Source organism: Silurus aristotelis (genome assembly GCF_946808225.1).
Source record: "Silurus aristotelis genome assembly, chromosome: 27".
NCBI lineage: Eukaryota > Metazoa > Chordata > Actinopteri > Siluriformes > Siluridae > Silurus > Silurus aristotelis.
Genome location: NC_139600.1, coordinates 7,678,739 through 7,700,957, shown reverse-complemented (window position 1 = coordinate 7,700,957; position 22,219 = coordinate 7,678,739). Strand labels below are relative to the sequence as shown.

The 22,219-nt window shown below is 41.3% G+C and overlaps 3 protein-coding genes across 4 annotated transcripts in view; 1 reads left to right on the top strand and 2 right to left on the bottom strand.

The window, feature by feature from the left end:
• Positions 1 to 22,219, top strand: part of LOC310721180 (craniofacial development protein 2-like) — a 437,392-nt gene that overhangs the window by 12,058 nt on the left and 403,115 nt on the right. The window contains exon 3 of one of the 2 annotated variants that reach the window (XM_083532577.1): positions 13,304 to 13,504. The exons of the other annotated variant lie outside the window; for it this stretch is intronic. The gene's annotated coding sequence lies outside the window, so the exon portion shown is untranslated. The remainder of the gene's footprint in view (positions 1 to 13,303; positions 13,505 to 22,219) is intronic. 2 annotated transcript variants of the gene reach the window in all.
• Positions 1,655 to 15,871, bottom strand: plrg1 (pleiotropic regulator 1). The gene is made up of 15 exons (XM_083532559.1): positions 15,739 to 15,871; positions 10,444 to 10,550; positions 10,150 to 10,286; positions 9,611 to 9,664; positions 9,427 to 9,520; positions 9,237 to 9,327; positions 9,020 to 9,121; positions 5,656 to 5,748; positions 4,749 to 4,898; positions 4,563 to 4,664; positions 4,340 to 4,442; positions 3,805 to 3,913; positions 2,757 to 2,896; positions 2,457 to 2,650; positions 1,655 to 2,165 (listed from the first exon to the last, which is right to left on the bottom strand). Exons 1-15 carry the CDS (start codon positions 15,745 to 15,747, stop codon positions 2,106 to 2,108), a joined length of 1,545 nt encoding a protein of 514 aa, XP_083388685.1. The 5' UTR covers positions 15,748 to 15,871; the 3' UTR covers positions 1,655 to 2,105.
• Positions 17,595 to 22,219, bottom strand: part of tmem131l (transmembrane 131 like) — a 50,879-nt gene continuing 46,254 nt past the window's right edge. Inside the window, exons 25-34 of the mRNA XM_083532512.1 lie at positions 21,305 to 21,833; positions 21,094 to 21,221; positions 20,119 to 20,276; positions 19,836 to 20,000; positions 19,428 to 19,506; positions 19,187 to 19,272; positions 18,956 to 19,088; positions 18,517 to 18,596; positions 18,298 to 18,419; positions 17,595 to 18,110 (exon numbers count right to left, since the gene is read on the bottom strand). Coding sequence (XP_083388638.1) covers positions 17,826 to 18,110; positions 18,298 to 18,419; positions 18,517 to 18,596; positions 18,956 to 19,088; positions 19,187 to 19,272; positions 19,428 to 19,506; positions 19,836 to 20,000; positions 20,119 to 20,276; positions 21,094 to 21,221; positions 21,305 to 21,833 — 1,765 coding nt within the window. The 3' untranslated portion in view covers positions 17,595 to 17,825. The remainder of the gene's footprint in view (positions 18,111 to 18,297; positions 18,420 to 18,516; positions 18,597 to 18,955; positions 19,089 to 19,186; positions 19,273 to 19,427; positions 19,507 to 19,835; positions 20,001 to 20,118; positions 20,277 to 21,093; positions 21,222 to 21,304; positions 21,834 to 22,219) is intronic.

Sequence of the window (22,219 nt, the reverse complement as noted above, 5' to 3'; positions counted from 1 at the left end):
TGTGGCAGGGCATCCAGGTGATCACGAACTACAAAACAACATCACCTGCTTGTGATCGTGACGCCTCCCTCCCAGATGCGCTGAACGACTTCTATGCTAGGTTTGACGTAAAGAACAACGTGAAGGCGAGGAATACCATCCCTCCTCCCAGTGACCAGGTGCTATGTCTAACCACAGCTGAAGTAAGGAAAACTCTATGCAGAATTATCCAACGGAAGTCTGCTGGACCAGACAACATACAGAAGTCTACTGTCTCCTGCCTCAATGACTATTGTCCTGTCGTGCTCACACTCACATCGTGATGAAGTGCTTAGAGAGGCTTGTCATGAGGCACATTAAGACCCAGCTTCCACCCTCCCTGGACCCCATGCAGTTTGCGCATCTGCTCCACAGACGATGCCACCTCCACAACCCTCTAATTGGCCCTCACCCACCTGGACAACAAGGACTCATATGTACAAATGCTGTTCATTGACTTCAACTCAGCATTCAACACAATCATCCCTCAGCACCTGATTGAGAAGTTGAGCCTACTGGACCTGAACACCTCCCTCTGCAAATGGATCCTGGACTTCCTGACTGGGAGACCTCAGTCTGTCCGGATCGGGAACAGCAACTCTAGCACCACCACACTGAGCACTGGGGCCCTCCTCAGGACTGTGTGCTCAGCCCACTGCTGTTCACTCTGCTGACTCATGACTGTGTAGCAATACACAGCTCGAACCACATCGTCAAGTTTGCCGATGACACGACCATGGTGGGTCTTATCAGCAAGAACGATATGTCAGCTTACAGAGAGGAGGTGCACTATTTAACAGCCTGTTGTGGAGCCAACAACCGTCTCTGAACATTTACACAACCAAAGAGATGGTCAAGAGCACCAAATTCCTTGGTGTTCATCTGGCAAATAACTTCACCTGGTCACTCAACACCAGCTCCATCACCAAGAAAGCCCAGCAGCGGGCCTACAGCTGCATCATTGCCTGGTTTGGGAACTGCACCGTCTCGGACCGCAAGACCTTGCAGAGGATAGTGAGGACAGCTGAGATCATCTGAGTCTCTCTCCGCTATATCATGGACATTTACACCACACGCTGCATCCGCAATGCCAACAGCATTGTGGACCCCTCACACACAATCTTCACTCTCCATACATCAGGAAAGCGGTTCCGAAGCATTCGGGCCGTCACGTCTAGACTGTGCAACAGCTTTTTCCCGCAAGCCATCAACCCACAGACCTAAACTGGATCTCTCGGTCACTCACTCAATCCATTCCACGATAATTTATTTATTTATTCTGTTTACATGCTGGTTTTTGCACCTCTTGACTGCTGCTACTGCTGTTTTTTTGCACTGCATTGTTTGTTTACATATAATCTTGGTTATAGTTTTTGCACAGTATTGTATAGTCAAAGTATACAGAGGTTTACTGTTTGGCGCTATCTTGTGTTATGTGTATTGTCTTTATGTAGTTTTGTGTTGTAGCTCCATGTTGTTTAGTGCAACACCAGGGTTCTGGAGGAACGTTGTCTCGTTTTTACTGTTTACTGTGTACTACTGTGTATAGTAGAAATGACAATAAAAGCCTCTTGACTTGACTAATGCTCCTGCTTTACTTGCTTCTGTCTTTCATGAGTCAATATTACAACATGCAAAAATCTCAGATATACTTTATTCAGACAGTGGCAATTGCTTTCTTTTTCTTCATTCTAAAAAAAAACAAAAAAACGCTGCATTTATGATGAAGAAATCAGGAAATTGTATTTTAATTTGTTGCAAATTGAGCTTTAATGACCTTCCCTGCAGAAAGTATGAGCACTGATGCAAGCAAAAACGTATTTACAAACAATAATAAAGCCTTTTGTTTCACATTCAATCTACGCCCATAACAGTTTTTCATGATAGCGCACAGAATTTAGGAAAAGAAAAAAAACTTTACCTTTAGCAAGAAAAATTTTTTAAAAGATTTTGCAGCAAGAGACCAAGAAGTCTGAATTACACGTTTTTGCAATCTAACATTTTGTGAAAAACAAACTGCAGAGTTTGGTGGTGTAAAAAATACAATTAAGAAAGATAAAAAAAATAATAATACAATGATGAAGAATTTAAAATCTTTTCCTCTTGAGAATATCTGGCTTCCAGTTGACAGGGTGGGATTCCTCTGTCTAAAACACAAATATCAAAATAATCAGTAACATAAGCTTAGGTGGACGATAGAGTGTTCTGAATATGGTTTTCAATAATAATAAAAAAAAAGATTCATTTTAATTTAATTTGTTTATTACATCAGGATTTATTGCCTGTTTTCATCACTAAAATGCTTTATATATTAGTCTACAGTGTAGACACTTTTGTCCATATGGTGTATAGAATTTATTTTGGCCCACACTCTGCCAGTAACTGTCTTGCATTAGGGATTATTGTGTATAATGATTAAATAAATAAGATTTGCTCACCGCTGTGTCGTCTTCCTTGTACACTTTGATGGTTTTGTCTGCCTCGGCAGTCATCAGGCGGCTCTCAGAGTGATCAAACATGCAGGAGAAAATCCCAGACTCGCTATCCAAAGAGCCGGGCTGCACGGCCGCGTGGATTCGCTGGAAATTATAGCCGGTCCTCCAGTCCCAAAGGTGAATGGTACCATTATCAGCTGAATGGGGACACAAAGACAAAGGGAAAGAATGTTATAAATTCTATTTTTGATTCAAAATTCTATTTTTTGTTATTAGGAAAATAAAAAAATAAATAATGCAAACCTCCAGACACCAAAACTCCATCAGAGTTCACTGCAAGTGTGTTAATAATAGCATTGTGTCCCGAAAGATTCTGGATGAAGTTCCCGTCCGGAAATTTCCACTGCTTGACGTTGTCAGGAGATCCAGAAGCAAAAGTGTATCTGCAATGAAAGAGGAAGAAAAGGAGTTACCCGCACTCAGACACAAGCTGTTAGAGTTTTCCTCAGTTGCTTTGAAGCGTTTCTCAGACCAGAAACGAAATTCTCAAAACTACTTGTTCAACCTCCACATCGTGCAGTCACTTTTCTAGTTGCTTTAAACAATTATTATTATCAATCAATACATTATCAATTGTTTGTCAAAATATATTATACTAAATAGTTTCACCTGAATAGTTTTAACCCCCAAAACATCTCAGCATCAGTTCATTGCATAAGTAATTGAATGCAAAAATGGTTAAACCAGTTGTCATCTAAGCTTAAATTTTGTTAAAAAATAATTGTAAATGTGTCTTGAATTGATGAATTGTGCAGACGAATCTCGAATTATACTGATGGCGAGTGTCCGGCATCAGATCGACCGACGATCAACTAGTGGACCTCTAAAACAGGTCAAAGGTGAATCTTGTAAACCTTCATTTGGCGAGCAGATGCACAGAGCAAAACAGAATAACAATTTCCAAAAATGGATGAACAACCTGGAAACTGTACGAACACTAGTACAGTACAGTAAAAGTGTGAATCCTGTATGGTCTCTTGCAATCAATATACCACATACACATGTGTACATTCGCGCTGTTGAAATTTATAGATGCCACACAGAAGAAATTCAGCCTTGTGCATTTTCAATTATTGTGATCCAAATGCTGGTTTTCTTTGTCATATTGATAACATGACTAAACATTTTGAGAATCCGGTGAGCTTTGTGAACAAAAGGACTTGTGATTCTGATGGCACTGACAAATTATTTCCAAACAGTTATGACACAAACTAATAAATATGGTTTTTAATATATCGGTGGTTCTGCCCAGTTTTAAATATCCCCAAAAAAAAGAATGCAGGAGGCTTACTGTCGTGGATGCAGCACCAACGCTCGCACAGATTTCTTGTGATTGGTGAGCGTGGCTCTTGTCTTCCCAGCAATCAGATCCCACAGTCTGATGGTGGTGTCGTGGCTGCCTGGAACACAGAATCAAAACAACCACTTTAATGAGTAATAAGATCTGTAGGCACTGTACTGATGTATTCTGGTTTACAATCCAGATCCAAATAAGCATCATTTATTAATTATAAAGAAAATTCTTTACTTGGACGAGTCTAGAAGAAAAGTCTCTACAGACAATGGCTTTTTGAGAAACCAACCCACACTATGGGTTAGTGGGCATCACAAAATGGCCATCTTTAAATGTCTTCAAAAGAGGCCAGAGAAGTTAAAATGACATATATTTCAATTATTTTATTTATGTAATAAACCTTTATTTTTTTTCAGTATCCAATAAAAAATTGGATTAATCGGATTTCGGCAAGTACGATCCACCCCTGCTCCTGGTATTGGTCAAATCTACTATTGAGCGACCTCCACTATGAAGAGAACAAGGTGTTCACCTGTGATTATTTGAGGCTCGACACTCTGACACTTCACCGTGGCGACCGTGTTGGTGTGACCAGTCAGAGTGTGGACGTTAGCTTTGGTTCTAATGTCCCAGACCTGCAACATACACAAATGACAATCTAAATTAATATCATCCCATGTAAAATACTCATTCCACAATCAAATTCTCATCAAAGAGTAATATAATGATCTTAGGTATGCGTGTGTGTGACTCACTCTGGCTGTGGCGTCACGACTGCACGTCACCAGGACATCGACGGTGGGATGGAGGTCCAGGCCGTAAACGGCGCTCAGGTGACCGTGGTAGTGACGGATAACCTGCAGAAACGGTCGAGGTCATATACTCGTTACCGCGGGTTGGTTACATCGTGTGGCAGCTGCAAACGTGTGTGTGTGGTGTACCTTGTTGTACTCCAGATCCCAGCACTTGACTTGTTTGTCCTCTCCACAAGAGAACAGATACGGGCTGCGTGAGCTCACAGCCACTCCTCTTACGGTACTAATGTGACCTGTTAGAGAGAGCTTCAGCTTCCCGCTCGCCAAATCCCAGATCTACACACACACACACACACACACACACACACACACACACACACACACACACACACACACACACACACACACACACACACACACACACACACACACACACACACACACACACACACACACACACAACACCTCCTTCATCATCACACAACTTCATGCAGGAAAAAAATGTAAAACAATAACAGGGTTTCTGCAGATTTCACCAAGTCAAATACAAGACCTTTTTCAGACCATTAAGAATGAAATTTAAGACTTATATAATGACATAAAAATCACACACAAATACGCTGTAAGCAACAGGCCTTAAGCAAGCCCTAAATTAATTTTAATTAATTTCAAGCCAAGTATCGCTAAACTTGCACTTTGGCATGACTGAAAAAGAAAATCCGTTTTATGTCTGTGAAACTAGTCAAAAATATAAATAAATTAATAAAAACAATGCTGCGAGGAGCATTTCACTGTTCAAAATCATTTACAACCTAGAACAGCAAATTCAAGACTATTTAGGGCATAATAATTAAATTTTTTTGTTACTTTATATTCTATATTTATATACATATTCCATTAGCTGTAAGGTGCATTAGGTTATTTCTACAATCATACGCATGGGACTTAATGCAAATTTCAGACCCAGTAAATTACATTATCCAACTTCAAATGAGTAACTCGACAAATAAGCTGAAGTCTTGAGATTTTTTTTCTGTACTTTTACATTTAAAACACACATGTCCTTTTAATGATTACGATTCATAATCCAAACCTTTATGGTCCTGTCTGCAGATCCAGTAACAAACCACTGGTTTCCAGGCTCCACTGCTAAACATCTGACCCAGCCAAGATGGCCACTGATCACCTGCAACACATTCACACACACACACACACACACGCACACGCGCACGCGCACGCGCACGCGCACGCACACGCGGAACAAACACTCTCAGGTCACCTATATAGTGGAATATACAGTCCCTGACAAAAGTCCTGTCGCTTGTGTACAAATTGACCTGAAGTGCTGCTGGAATATATTTCTAATCAAGATTTTTTTTTTTTTACAAGAAATGGCTCATTTTAATCCCAATAGCTTCTGTAATAATGTTTCAGTGCAAAACGAAACTGTCAAAAAGTATTCTAATATTCACAGCTTGGTAAAGCCCATTGAGTCAATTTTTGCAAAGACATAAGTTTTGTCTCCTTGTCATATGAGCTTCACCTGTGACTAATAATTGATAAATTAGGTCTCAGGTACGTATAAAAAAAGAACGCCAGTACACTAGACCTTCACATCAACTGCAACTAGACCTCTGCAAACATGCCTAAGATTCACCCTGAGACTAAAGTCTTGATTATCAAGAGGCTGAAGACCAGATCCACTGCTGATGTGGCGGACAACTTCAATGTGTCTCAGCGTCAAGTACAAAGGATAAAAAAAGATTTGAAGAGACTGGAGACGTTTTGGACAAGCCCAGGTCAGGCAGACCCTGCAAGACAACTGCTTGAGAGGACCGTTTGTTGGCTCAAAAATCCAAGGCCAGCCCATTTTCCACTGCAGTAGAGCTCCACGAGACCTGGTCACCTGAAGTCCCTGTGTCAACCAGAACAGTTTGTCAGATTTTGTCTCGAAATGGCCTCCATGGTCGAATCAGTGTCCAGAAGCCAGCACTAAACAAAAGACAATTGAAAAATCGTGTGGCATTTGCCAAGGCCCACAGCCTGCTAAAAGGATGAACACTGGAAAAGTGGCAGAAGGTGGATTTTTCAGATGAATCTTCTGTTGAATTACACCACAGTCGCCGCAAACATTGCAGGAGACCTACTGGAGCCCACATGGATCTGAGATTCACCCAGAAAACAGTGAAGTTTGGTGGCGGAAAAATCATGGTCTGGGGTTACATCCAGTATGGGGGTGTGCGAGAGATCTGCAGGGTGGAAGGCAACATCAATAGTCTAAAATACCAAGAAATCTTAGCTACCTCTTATTTTCCCAACCATAAAAGAGGCCAAATTCTGCAGCAGGATGGTGCTCCATCGCATACTTCCATCTCCACATCAAAGTTCCTCAAGGCGAAGATGATCAAGATGCTCCAGGATTGGCCAGCCCAGTCACCAGACATGAACATCCTTGAGCATATGTGGGGTAGGATGAAAGAGGAAGCATGGAAGACGAAACCAAAGAATATTGATGAACTCTGGGAGGCATGCAAGACTGCTTTCTTTGCTATTCCTGATGACTTCATCAATAAATTGTATGAATCCTTGCCAAACCAAATGGATGCAGTCCTTCAAGCTCATGAAAGTCATACAAGATATTAAATTTGGATCCCACAGCACCACCACTTAATTTGCTGACATATTTTTGTATTTGCAGTAAATTTGTTTAATTTCTGTATAGGCGACAAAACTTTTGTCTTGCCAAAATTTGACCTTTCTGTCTTGATTAAATGATAAATCTTTTTTCAGTGAAACTAATTTATGTCAGTGCATTAAACATCATTTGGGAGGGTTTTAGCTTTTCATATGAGCTATTTCTATCACCAATTGATTAATTAAAAGTCAGGTTAATAGCAGGTGTTTCTACAAAATAGATAAGCGACAAGACTTTTGTCAGGGACTGTACTCCTACCCAGATTTACATTCCAGGTTGCTCCTGATGTTTAAGATTAGAAATATTAGATATGTAAAGAACATCCTACACAAAATTTTACTAATTCCTTGAGTAAATCGATAACAAAAAAGTAAACTAATTTGCCTTGTTTAGTCCATTTAACTATATACGTGCACTGTTTCCCCCACAGACCATTATTACTGATGCACCACCTGCTATACTCTACAGATAAATACAGAAAATGCTGCAGAATGATAAATGGAGGAACGGGGAGAAAACAACAAGATTCAGGCCAAAGAAAACAGCAGTAAGGTTCCAAAGTTTGGGATGATTCAAAACTGAAACACTGTACGGTGTGTTTAGCATTTTTAAAAATTCATTTCAAATATATTTTTATATTTTTAATTATATACAGTGCAGTCGAAAAGTTCCTCTTCAGTAGCCGTGTAGAGCAGGCAGTGGAGCATGTTCTTAAAGCTGCCGACTGATTTAGTGTGCGAGAGATTTCAAGAGGAGACAAGAAAACCACGTCGCAAAACTGTGCAAGATTTTATAAATAAATAAACGAGTTAGAATAATCGAGTTTCATTAAACAAATATTTTTCATAACCACCTCTACATCGGCCACTACAAAGGGACTTTTTGAAAGCACTGTATTTGTATTTTGATGTAATGCAGCAATTAAATGCTCTAAATAGATTTAGTTATATTCTTGTGTGCAATTTCAACAACAAAAAATTACAATTTCTTTAAGAAGAAAAACAAATTACTTGTTCAGGCCTGTCTTATTTTCTCTCTCTTATATAGTATTGCTGTTTAATAAAGAAAAAGTACTTCTTATCCAATTACTCGATTTATCGTTAAAATACTAAAATAATCGATAGCAGCAGCCCTAGTCTCATGTTAGTCTTGAGTACCTATAGAGTAGTATTGCATCCTTTATACATACAAGCAGTCTTTAGTATGATCTGAGTTCTAAAAGAAAGATACAGCTTCACGCTTCTCTTTGAAAACAGCCGAGCTCCTGGAGGCGTGGGCAGAGCTAAAGAGTTAAATTTGAACATCAAAAACAGCAGAAGCAACAACGACTACAGCAGGACGTGTAGACATGGTAAGTCCTGAACAAGGTTCTCCTTCCCTCACATCCAAAAACACACTCTTAATAGTTCTTCTCGGGCGAATCCTTTGCAGTGCTGTTGCGTAACCGAATGAAGCACGGTGGTGGGAGTGCTTTCGCGCTCGTGCTGGTTGCCGTGTGGGTGCTCATGCGGGAGATGTGCCATCACAAGAAATGACGCCCTTTAAGACGTCATAAAGAGTCATACTCGAGGGAAAAAACTGAGACTTAGACGAACCTGGAAGGAGTGTATTTGACACAGAAATACTCTTCCGAATGGTTTTTTTTTTTTTTTTCTACGCATGATAATACAACTCCAAAACCAAGTGTAAATATCTCAAACTGCATATTTAAGTCATGAACTGAGAAAGTCTTAGGTTTCATCCATTGAAACACTCTTCTCACCCGGTAGAGTTTCCATGGCGGGTGCCACTGTGGTTTGGGCATAGATGGAGCTTTCCGGGGGATCACCGCCGAATTCTTCATCCCCCCCGCTTCTGTTAATGACTGCACACAAAAAGAAAGTATTCAAATGACGTGCCGTTATTTTACATTTATTTTGCCCGTGTATGTATCTTAATTCTGTGAATTATAGAAGTGAAAAGGAACACGATACGCTCACCAGTGTGTGTTGTGGTGGCTGGGATCGCTCTGCTGCTCCGGCGTGTCTGTGGATGTCTCCTACACTCGCTGCAGTTCGAGCCATGTCTTGCCTGCACCACACACAGAAAGAATAAGGCAAAGCAGTCTTTCCATTTACAGGGAGTATTTTGTGCAGTGTGTGTGGTGTGTTATTGTGTGCTTGTGTGTACCTTGCTTGAGAAGGAGGCAGAGCCAGTGCCAGAGAGTGAACTGCAGCTTCGCTAGGCATCTTCTGCAACTGAGTGTCAGCAGTGAGGGAAACTCCTGAACATCATAAGCACTCTGTGTTAGGGAAATGCATATAAAATACAATACACTATGTTTTAGCCATTAGCCTCAATGTTTAGGATGTACCTGGGGCAGATGGATATGGATGTGTTCCTGTGATCAGGTACTCTGGATCATGTTCTGAAAAAACACAGACAGAAAACCTCTAACATTCCCATTTGGTAAAGTGGTTATGGCCTACCCAGTAATCTTAAAGAATGATCATAATTATGGTGTAGTACACTCTAAATTGTTAATAATTTAACAAATTACAGAATATAATTTAGCAAAACAGAGCAATTTACACTAACGTATAAACTTTACAGTATTTAACGTATAAAGTTTACAGCATGCGGTAACACGAGTGATTCGCGAGTTGAGGACAGAGCCGGACACGCTCTGGTTCAGTGTCTGTTTTCGTATCGCTATAGTCAGATCAGAAAATAGTAACCCGGGGACCACTTGTATAGAAAATTTTAAAGCACAAACAACTTAACAATTCTACAAGCAAAAAATACAACAAATACAGTAATTCACTTCCAAGCTTCAAATGTTTTTACATTTGACGATTTTGCGACTGTCTTAGGGGTTGTGGAAAAAGATGTTTTAAGAGCATTCACACTTACCGACTGATGTGTACCCAGAAGTGTCATACGGATCCAGGATATTCCCAGACATTTTGCTTTTTCCTTCTTTAAGAACAGGCATGTGCAACACCGGGCTGTACTCTGTCCTCAGCTTGATGGACATCTTTAGGTTATGACTGTAAAACCAAAGCACAAAGCTCATCGTTAATACTTAAAAATATATACGTCAAAAGCACCCAGGCCTGTTTATTCAAATAAATGATTACATCGTATCAAAATGCTCTCCATATCATCTAAATATTTATCCATTTTCCTTGCTGTTACTAAACTCACCTCTTCTCGTCCAGAGAGACCTGTTTGGCATTATCGGACACAAACATGTCATGGCTTCGCTTAAGAGATCTGAAGACCAGCGTGTGCACCGAGTGCTTCTGCACCTCCTGAATGTAAAAGAATACAAATTAAACAGGCAGGATGAGCTTTCTGAACAAAGAGTGTTATAAAATGCTATTAAGACAACTTTATATCAATACTAAACAGTAAACAGGAATAAATAAAACAAAGTCAGTATTTGTTGAGACAACTGGTGTGTTCAAATATTATCAATCATCAACAAAGTTAAAATATCAAGTAAAAGAAACAACTTGAGTTCAGAAACCAGGGATGTGGTGTCAAATAAGACAACTTTGTTCAGCAGAAATAGAAGCTAGGCGGTACCTACATAGAAGTACCCAAACACACAGTCAACACACTGACTTCATGTACGCTTTTTTAGCCATCTGTTTAACAACCTTTTTTTTTACTTCAAAAACATTACTTTATACGCAATCATTATCCTGGTATACCAAAGTTATTTCCCATAATGGTGGCAGAGCCCTTTCATCATTATCTTTCTGAATATTAGCATGTCATTCACGTATAGCTGCTTCATGACTTTCTATCCTGGATACGACTTCACAAAAATCACCCATCCAGAACAAGATATGCTCTGCTCATTGCTGCTTCAACTGTACTGATTCTAATCGCACTTTAAGCACCTCTTTGATTTTACGGACTTGGATGTGTACCACAAAAAACCCAGCCATTAGGGGGGCACAAGCCAGTGCACTCTTAGTGCCGGTCCCAAGCCCGGGTAAATGGGGAGGGTTGCGTTAGGAAGGGCATCCAGCGTAAAACATGTGCCAAATCAAATATGCGGATCACAAATGAGAATTTAATACCGGATCGGTCGAGGCCCGGGTTAACAACGACCGCCACAGGTATCGTTAGCCGACAGGGTACCGGTGGAAATTGGGCTACTGTTGGCCGAAGGAGGAGAAGGAGAGGAGGAAGACGTCTACAGAGACGGCAGGAAAAGGAGCAGTGTAGTAGAGTTGAGGTTCGGGTTGGTACTTTAAATGTTGGCACTATGACGGGTAAAGGGAGAGAGATAGCTGATATGATGGAGAGGAGAAAGGTAGATATGCTGTGTGTTCAGGAGACCAAGTGGAAAGGGAGTAAGGCCAGGAACATTGGAGGTGTTTAAACTGTTTTATCATGGTGTGGATAGGAAGAGAAATGGTGTAGGGGTGATTCTGAAGGAAGAGTACAGTAAGAGTGTAGTGGAGGTGAAGAGAGTTTCTGATAGGGTGATGATCGTGAAGGTGGAAGTTGAAGGGATGATGATAAATGTCATCAGTGCCTATGCTCCACAAGTTGGCTGTGAGATGGAGGAGAAGGAAAGATTCTGGAGTGAATTAGATGAAGGAATGGTAGATGGTGTACCTAGGAAAGAACGATTGGTGATTGGGGCAGACTTTAATGGGCATGTAGGTGAAGGGAACAGAGGTGATGAGGAGGTGATGGGTAGGTATGGTTTTAAGGAGAGGAATGTGGAAGGGCAGATGGTGGTAGATTTTGCTAAAAGGATGAAAATGGCAGTGGTGAACACGTATTTTAAGAAGAAGGAGGATCATAGGGTGACGTATAAGAGTGGAGGAAGGTGCACACAGGTGGATTATGTCCTGTGTAGGAGATGCAACCTGAAGGAGATTGGAGACTGTAAGGTGTTGGCGGGGGACAGTGTAGCTAGACAGCATCGGATGGTGGTCTGTAGGATGGTTTTGGAGGCGAAGAAGAAGAGGAGGAAAGTAAGGATTGAAAGAAGAATAAGATGGTGGAAACTCAAGGAGGAAGAGTGTAGTGTGAGGTTCAGGGAAGAGGTCAGACAGGGGCTTGGTGGTGGTGAAGAGGTGCCGGATGATTGGGCAACTACCGCAGGAGTGATGAGGGAGGCAGCTAGAAAAGTACTTGGTGTGACATCTGGAAATAGAAAGCAAGACAAGGAGACTTGGTGGTGGAATGAGGAAGTGCAGGAGAGCATTAGGGGAAAGAGGTTGGCAAAACAGAAGTGGGATCGACAGAGTGATGAGAAAAGTAGGCAGGAGTACAAGGAGATGCGGCAGCAGGTAAAAAGGGATGTGGCGAAAGCCAAGGAAAAGGCATATGAGGAGCTGTATGAGAGGTTGGACACTAAGGAAGGAGAAAAGGATTTATACCGATTGGCCAGGCAGAGGGACCAAGCTGGGAAGGATGTACTGCAAGTTAGAGCAATAAAGGATGGAGAGGGAAATGTGTTGACTAGTGAGGAGAGTGTGTTGAGAAGGTGGAGGGAGTATTTTGAGCAGCTGATGAATGAGGAAAATCAGAGAAAGAGAAGGTTGGAGGATGTGGAGTTGGTGAAGCAGGATGTAGATAGGATTAGTAAGGAGGAAGTGAGAGCAGCGATTAAGAGGATGAAGAATGGAAAGTCGGTTGGACCAGATGACATACCGGTAGAAGCGTGGAGATGTTTAGGAGAGATGGCAGTGGAGTTTTTAACCAGATTGTTTAACAGGATTCTGGAAGGGGAGAGGATGCCTGAGGAATGGAGAAGGAGTGTGCTGGTACCGATCTTTAAGAATAAGGAAGATGTGCAGACCTGCAGTAACTACAGGGAAATTAAGTTGATCAGTCACACCATGAAGTTATGGGAAAGAGTAGTGGAAGCCAGGCTGAGAGAAGAGGTGACCATCTGGGAGCAACAGTATGGTTTCATGCCGAGGAAGAGCACCACAGATGCCTTATTTGCTTTGAGGATGTTGATGGAGAAGTATAGAGAAGGACAGAAGGAGCTGCATTGTGTATTTGTGGATTTAGAGAAAGCGTACGACAGGGTGCCGAGAGAGGAGTTGTGGTATTGTATGAGGAAGTCAGGTGTGTCAGAGAAGTATGTGAGGGTGGTGTAGGACATGTATGAGGACAGTGTGACAGCAGTAAAGTGTGCAGTAGGTACGACAGACTGGTTCAGGGTGAGGGTTGGACTGCATCAAGGATCGGCCCTGAGCCCTTTCCTGTTTGCAGTGGTGATGGACAGGTTGACGGACGAGGTCAGAGAGGAGTCTCCCTGGACTATGATGTTTGCAGATGATATTGTGATTTGTGGTGAGAGTAGAGAGCAGGTTGAGAAGAGCCTGGAGAGGTGGAGATATGTGCTGGAGAGAAGGGGAATGAAAGTCAGTAGGAGTAAGAGAGTACATGTGTGTGAATAAAAGGGAGGGCAGTGGAGTGATGCGGTTGCAGGGAGAAGAGGTGGAGAAGGTGGAGGAGTTCAGGTACCTGGAGTCAACAGTGCAAAGTAATGGAGAGTGTGTTAGGGAAGTAAAGAAAAGAGTGCAGGCAGGGTGGAGTGGGTGGAGAAGAGTGACAGGAGTGATTTGTGATAGAAGAGTATCTGCAAGAATGAAAGGGAAAGTTTATAGGACTGTGGTGAGACCTGCGATGTTGTATGGATTAGAGACAGTGGCATTGAGTAAAAGACAGGAGGTGGAGCTGGAGGTAGCAGAGCTGAAGATTTTACGGTTTTCGTTGGGAGTGACGAGGATGGACAAGATTAGAAATGAGTTCATTAGAGGGACAGCGCATGTAGGATGTTTTGGTGACAAGGTGAGGGAGGCGAGATTGAGATGGTTTGGACATGTGCAGAGAAGGGACATGAATTATATTGGTAGAAAAATGCTGAAGATGGAGCCACCAGGTAGGAGGAAAAGAGGAAGACCAAGGAGGAGGTTCATGGATGTGGTGAGGGAAGACATGCAGGTAGTTGGTGTGAAAGAGGCAGATGTAGAGGACAGGGTGGTATGGAGACGGATGATCCGCTGTGGCGACCCCTAATGGGAGCAGCCGAAAGAAGAAGAAGAAGGATGTGTACCACAAAAATATACCTCTTGCAAGACATACAATACTGAAAATTTTTATTATTTATAAAAATAATCCACTTTTGTCTTCTTTACCACTAGTCAAATATACACTTTGTGCATTAGGAAATAGAAAAGTTGGTAGGTTTTTTGAGCATGGATTAAAACCTGCCTCTGTGTTTCTGGAGATGTCAAGCTTGCTTCCGTTTGAGTGAGTTTTTTTTTTTTATCGCAAAGAAGCAGCGATATTAATTATTTTACTATTTTCTGGTTGCAAACCAAAATGTCTGGAAAGCTGTAACAGTGACTCAACAGGGTAGAAGAAACATCTCTCTCAGAATCAAAGAATTCTCTTCAAAGGAAATAGGATGCCTAATAGCTTTGCACAGTACTGTACATTTTCCATATATAATGTATGACTCTTTAGAATACTTTATTCTTCCCACAGAACCCAGTGGTGTAGGAAGCTCGAGTCAGAGCGCAGATTCAGCCACATCACAGTGCCCCTAATGCACAGAGATTTAAGGGCCTTGCTCAAGGGCCCCAAGAGTGGCAGCTTGGTGATACCAGGGCTTGAATCCTCAACCTTCTGATCAGTAACCCAAAGCTTTAGCTACTGAACCACCACTGCTCAATGAATCATATTTTCACCCTTTAATATGAAGAGACTTCATGTCTGTCTGTTTTTCCACAATAGTACATTTTTAAACCACAAACGGTGATTTAATTTAATTTATTTGTATTCATAGGGGTACTCCACGAGGAAGAAACCCTGAGAGAAACCAGACTCAAAAGCGAACCTGATTCTCATCTGGGTGGCACCAAATGTCCATTTATTACAGGTCCATCGTTGTTAAGGTGTACTGTTAAATAATAGGGGCTTTAATACAAAAACGTCCTGTAACCTGTGGTCCTGAGCCACTGGAGTAGACTGCTGAGTAGTTACAGTACAAATCCATCCTCAGTGGACTCTTTCCATACAATGTATAGAGGGTATTTTCCTTGCAAGACTCAAAATACATCTATTTATGTCATTTCCTGGGCCCCAGCGCTCTATGTTAAACCAAACCCCGTCCAAATACAGTCCTGCTTTGTTTATGCACAGACTCATGTTAACAGCCCCCCCCCCCCCCCCCCGCAAGCCTGAGTGTCTATAAACACAACAGAAAGTGCAATACAAAATGTTAATACGTTCAGGTTGTAGTAAGATAACAGAAATGTGTATTTATAATCATATACTCCTTTATTCTTTATTACTATAAAGGTAATATCCAGCGCGCGCACGCGCGCCCGCTACGTTACAATTCTTTCCAGGCACGCGCTTAGCTAACCGGCTAAAGAGTGATAACTAATTTACCCAAATGTGTTAAGAACTGGTAAAAAAAAATACACTCAAACGCAAGAAACGACTAACCTCGGTCATGTTTGTGCTTGTTTTCAATCTTCAACGCAGGAACTTTGCGCGGAAAAAAAAAGTCAAAGGAAATCCACACGGTACTCTGAGAAACACACCAGTCAGGAAGTGATTGCTTTCTACTTCCGGTGCGCGCTCGTCAATGTGCGTGCGCGCGCGTATGTGTGTCTTCGTCTTCGTCTTGCTCCACCTAGTGTTTCAATCTGGAAGTGCAAAGAAGAGGCAAAAATATATGTATATGTATAATAAAAAGGACACTGTTACCTAAAAGTATGTGCACCCCTGCACCCCCATGACAAACAATATGTATTTTATTAAATAACCAAATCTTTGCCACAAAGTTGTACACAGTCGTACAACAGTGTCGTACCCTTTACTTAACCTTAAAGGCCCAAAGGTGTTTCACAAAGTAAGAATAATGATTTGTTGATTATATAAAACACTGTGGTGTGTTCAGGTTGCAGTAGGACACCTGCAGTCAGACAGTTCTGGCTTTAACCCCATTGAATGTCTGGGAAAAATTGGCAAATTGGCAAAGTGTACAGTAAGGAATTAAATGTAATTTGTTACTATACTTAAGTAACTTTTTTCCATTATCTGTACTTTACTATAGTATTTTCTTTGTGAGGAGACTCTTACTTCAACTTCACTCCATTTTAAAGTCAAATCTCGTGCTGTTTACTCAACTACATTTATCAAAATCAGTCGTTCCTTTTTATTTATGAGTGGATATAAACTGCTCAAACACACAGCAATCCACCAATCAGGATCGAGCGCATGCTGTTTTAAACTTGTTCTGATTGCTGCTTGGTATCTGCTGATCACCAACATACAGTTCAGCATCAGTTCAACAAGAGCAGAACATTTAGAGAGGAATAAATGATGGAAGAAAACTCACCACAACACCCGTGGCCTTATTTGTGTGATTTTTCTGAAGTAGTTGAAAAGGATTGGTGCTCATAATTTTAAGAAATATCAATCAGTGTTTGACTCTTTAATATTCTTTTATTAATAGATTGTTGTGTTTAGAGTAACAGATGAGCGTTACAGCCATAACAAATCATAGTAATTTGGAATTCAAGTATATTTGAAGGCACATACGTTTGTACATTTACTCAAGTAAAAGTTTAAATAGACATTTTTACTTTTATTGGAGTCACATTTTACCTACTGTATCTATAATTTTACTCAACTACATGGTTTATGTACTTCGTCCAAAACACTGTGGCATGCTGACCCCAGACCTCATCAACCTACATCATCCCCTGTAGTGGAAAGTTTTCCCAGTAGAGTAGAAGTTATTATTAAAGCAAATGACTTCATATTGAATTTTATGTTCAACACACACACAGGAGTGTGTCTTGTCCCTCCTCTGCACATATTCAAACCATATAAAATGACAAGAACTATAATCTTAACTAATATAATTCATCTCTTTATTGTATATGTGCTGTTCAATATAATTTACTCTCAAGTCGACTTTCTTCAGAGTGCATATCATGCGACAGGAAAAGCTCAGAAACACCTACATCTTTAGCTTCATCAGGAAATGTAAATTTTATGAATAAATAATTTGAGAGGAAAATAGATCATCCCTTTTAAGGCAAGTTAATTATGGGAGGTTTGCATTTCACAGTGAGGTAACAACGTGCTGGATTTACTACATATATTTTAAAACAAGAAACTATCATCACTCGTGCACTCTATACTGAATATTGTGGGATTTGGGACGATTTTCCAGTCAGCTACATGGTCAAGAACAGGATGTTTTAGTTTGTCCGCTTTTAAATGATCAGATGCCTCCAAATCTATTTTCTAATAAATGTGTTAAAAAAATACAATGAGGACAAGCCGAGTACAAAACCTTTTTTTTTTTTATTTTTCATGGTCAAGTTTGCAAAACATCTAGAAAAATATACAACGAAAAGCTTAAATTTTGCACAAACAGAATCCTGTCGAGGAAAAAATGGAACAGAAATCAGAACAGAACATTCACATTTTTTCCTCCGTCATCAATAAAACCCCATTCTTATAATTCGTATTCGGCGTTTCCCTTATGCAGTGGGCGGAGTTCCGGGCTTGCTCGGTCAAGCGTCTGCGCAGTATCCAGAGTCGTTGGAGAGTTGAGAGTTGGAGCTGCGGTTCGAGGCCGAGTTGTTCCAGATGTCCAGGTTCATGTGGGGGCCAAACGGGTTAAAGCCGGAGAAGTGCTTAGAGGAATGTGGCTCTGGAGTGAAGGGAGACACCGGAGAGGTGGGCACTGAGCGTTCCGCATGAAAGTTTCTCTGATACGGCTCGCTCTGAGGAGTCCAAATTGAGCCGAACAGACTGGAAGAGATGGGTGATAGACTCCGAGTGCCTGAGAAATATGGCTGAGAAAAAAAAAAAAAAAGAGAGAGGTATAACTTCCTTCTTTCTGTTCTCTCTATTGAATTTGCCCCTAAAAGGGGGAGTGGTTTATGCAAATGAGCTGGAAATGGGTGCGAATGATATTACGATTGAGAGGGCGAGCTACAGGGCATGCACCATTTACAGGAGTAGAATATTCTGAAAGCTCACCTTGCTGCCCACGCAGCTGGTCATGTCCCAAGATGAAGTGGCCTCATGTGGTGTTTCCTTGCTCCACCCGGCCTGCGTTTGAGTTTCACGGCACGGAAAGCTGTTTTGGTAATTTCCATTCCCTTCGACAGACAAACGAAGTATTATGAAATATTATATACTGATTTAACAGAATTTTAAATGTATCAAAAAGAGAGAGAGATCGAGAGAGAGATTCACCTGGTAGCATGTAGTTATTTGGGGGGCAATAAGAAGAATACGGGTTGCTGCATTGACTGACTGTGTTATTCCACAGGAAACTTTGAGAAAGAGCAGAAAATAACATAAGATCAACACACACACACACACACACACACACACACACACACACACACACACACACACACACACACACACAAAACCTTCAATCATAACCCTATTCATATCCATCTATCCATTTATCAAACCAGTAATCTTACACACATGTATTTAATTACCCTTCCATCCATCTATCAATCCAACTACAATCCATCCATCCATCCATCCATGATCCAATCATGGACTCTACTCATCTACACATCAACCGAAGGCGTGTCCTTAATTTCATTTACGTATCAATTCATTCATACCATAAAGTGTGATAAATGAGTGTGTGATTTGTGCTGTGTTTGGGCCGTACCCAGTAAAGGGGTTGGAATTGGAGTTCTGATTGTAGGCGCTGCGTGGTTCCGGCATGTTGTACCTGAAACCATTGGTGAGAGGAACAGAAGGAGCAGACCATGTCTCCTCTGGCATGTATGCACCGCCCGTTTCTGGGGAAACAGCAACAGTTCAAAGTTTATAATCAGAATTTGCCATCACTTGTCATTTCGTTATCATGTACAACCATTTCCGTGCAACTGGCTCTCACCTGAGCTTCTGTCCAAACCTGCAGCTATGTCAGCGAAGCTTGGTGAGAGAGCAGGAGGTTCAGGGTTCACGTACAGATTGTTCATGCTGTAACACACACCACGTTAACGTTGTTAAAGGAAATTGTATGAAATGTAAAACATGTCATTAGAGAGTAATGTATGAGCAGGAGGTCCTGAACTCTCTGTACATTTTTAAAACAAGCACAAACTGTATAAATTGTGGCAATGTTTATTTTTTACCTTTGAGTTTTAAAGGTGCAGTGTGGTGGCGGGTAACTATCACGGTCAGAAGTGTACATGTTGTACTGTACTGGATCTCCTAAAATAAAAAAAAACACGTTACAATTTAGACACAGAACAGACACACACACACACACACACACACACACACACACACACACACACACACACACACACACACACACACACACACACACACACACACACACACACACACACACACACACACACACACACACACACACTCTCTAGCTGGTACACAATTCCAAAACACATAGATTTGTGTTTGGGATTCTAATGCACTCTCATATACAGATACACAGAAACAACTTTTTAATAAAGCAGCCAAAGGTACATCAAAGGTAGAGTGTGTGATAATTTCAAATTTTTTGTGTCTGTGTTTCTCACTCTGTCGTGCTCTGCTGGGGTCTTTCTCTCCTTCTACGCTGCTCCAGCTGCCCCATGATCCCCTGCTGGCCCTGACGCTACCCGACGAGCTGCCCGAATCCGAGCCTGACTCCCACTGAAGTCGTCGCTCCGGGGCCTTCCGCCGAGGCCTGGCCGAGCACACGCCTGAAGAGAAACACACACACAGTGTAATTTGCTGTACATAAGTACATAAAACACTTCCCAGAAAAAAAGAGGATACAAGTGTGTTAAAACAGGACATGCATTGTCTGAATTTCCATACCATTTTGTTTAAGAGGGCTGTCCACCGCTGCGACCGCTTTGGGGATCTCCAGCTTCACGCTGGCCGAGTGGTTACGGGTTCGAGCTGTGTTACGAGGTTCTCTGTACTCGGGTTCCCTCTCGATCGCCGTCATCATCATAGTGCTGCTATCCGGAAGCCTGCAGGTCCATCAGTGACATGAATGAATAGAAGACAGGGTTCGCAATATGCAATACAGAAAGGTTTATTTGTAGCTCTCTGAGGGTAAATCTCGGAACTGATAATTTAAGAACTCTAAGCGAACACTTTTAAAGTAAACACACTATATGTGGGATATTAATAAATAAAAATTGTGACTTAGATCCTAAAGTGTATAGGTCGACCGATACAAAAAAAAACATACATAACACTCCATGTAAAATAGTACTGGACTTTATAGCAAAAACAAAAACAAACCAAAAAAAGGACTGAATCATGAAAATGTGCCAAAAGAAATAAATATGAATATATGAATTAATAAATATTAGTATATAATTGATACATTTGAAATAACTCATGTAATATAGCGCTCTCTGTGCAGAGTGCAGTGTCGTGTAAAAACAAACAGCATGCGGTGTCAATAATTCGCCTGTAGAGGCCGCTCTCATAATGACAGCGAACCGGAAGCCAGGAAAAACTATCTAGATTTTTGCAGATAGCCGATAGTTGCGGCAGGCAACTTTCGGTGCTGATTAATCGGTTGACCTCTACTACGGTGTGGCAAAAAGGTTTTAACGAAATGAAATGAACATTAAGAGACCATGATGACCTCCAAGATGGCAGCCTATTTTTAGTTTGTATCATTGAAGCTTGTGTGTTAGCTAACAAAATGTGTTATCAATTTTTAGCGTGCAAAAAAAAAGAGAATTCAACACTCTTCTTGTTTTATTTGATTTTTTTTTTTCTTGCTTGGAGTCTGCTTAGTCAGGACAGAGTCATGTGCGTGGATCTGCTCACCCCGGGCCGGTTTCCACAGGCTTCCTGCGATTCTTTCCTGAGCTTTTCTTCGTTTTGGTGTTGGAGGTGGACACTGTGAGCTCAGACTCCTCCACTCTCTTCTTCTGAGAGACCTCGCAGTCTCTCAGCTAGACACGAGAAAATCAAGAGAACAGGCTTTAGCTTTAGCTTTTCTTGAATTAGCACATTAGATATAGATCTAACTGCATACCTGAGTGTCCAGGTTTTCCCTTTTTTCCTCATCCCTCCTTCGGCTGCACCTGCTCTCCACCTGTCCATCCGCATGAGCCTGAGGCATGTGATTGGCTGTGATGCTTTCAGGGAATCCAGGAAGCGTTTCCATGGGAAACATATCTCCTGGCATCGTTTTCTCCTCCCGGATCTGTTCTTTCTGTTCCACGTGGAGCACAGTGTCGATTAAAGCGTCGTCATTATTGTTGTCATTACAGACCTCAGGGTCAGGGTCGGTTTCGTATGTCTGTTCCTCTCTCTCTTCATCCATTGGAGGATTAGAATTAGCATTAACAGTGCTAGAGTTGGCTGCACAGTTGCTTTTGTATCTGTAAAGGAACGAAACTCGTGTTTGTTTTTTCTGAGGCTGGGAGAAGCCTCCTGAGCTCTTCCTGGAGGAGGTTTGGGACCGAGCTGTCCCATTGGCTAAAGCCGTAGAACCCCGCCCCTTCCCTTTATCCGAGGTGTGGCTTGTGTCAGAGTAGCTTTTGCAGCTGGCTTTGCCTTTACTGAAGGAGAAAATAAACAAGATGTCAAAGATGCATAAATACTTTAAAGAACACAAAAACAAAATATTATTTAAAAAAATTTACATTTTAAAATGTTTGTTTTAATCACTATGACGTTTCATAAATGGGCAGTGAGAAGCAGGTAAAAGTACTTAAACATTAAAATAAACATCCAGAACAAAAAGAGTTTTTATATCTAAAACGTCGTACTACACAATTTAAGAAAACTTTAAGTAAAATTTATGCAACTTTATGCAATTCAATACCTGGTTAAGACCATTAAGAATGAAATTTACGACCAATATAACGACATAAAGAACACACACACAAACACACACAAGCACACACACACACACACACACACATATATATATATATAAATACAT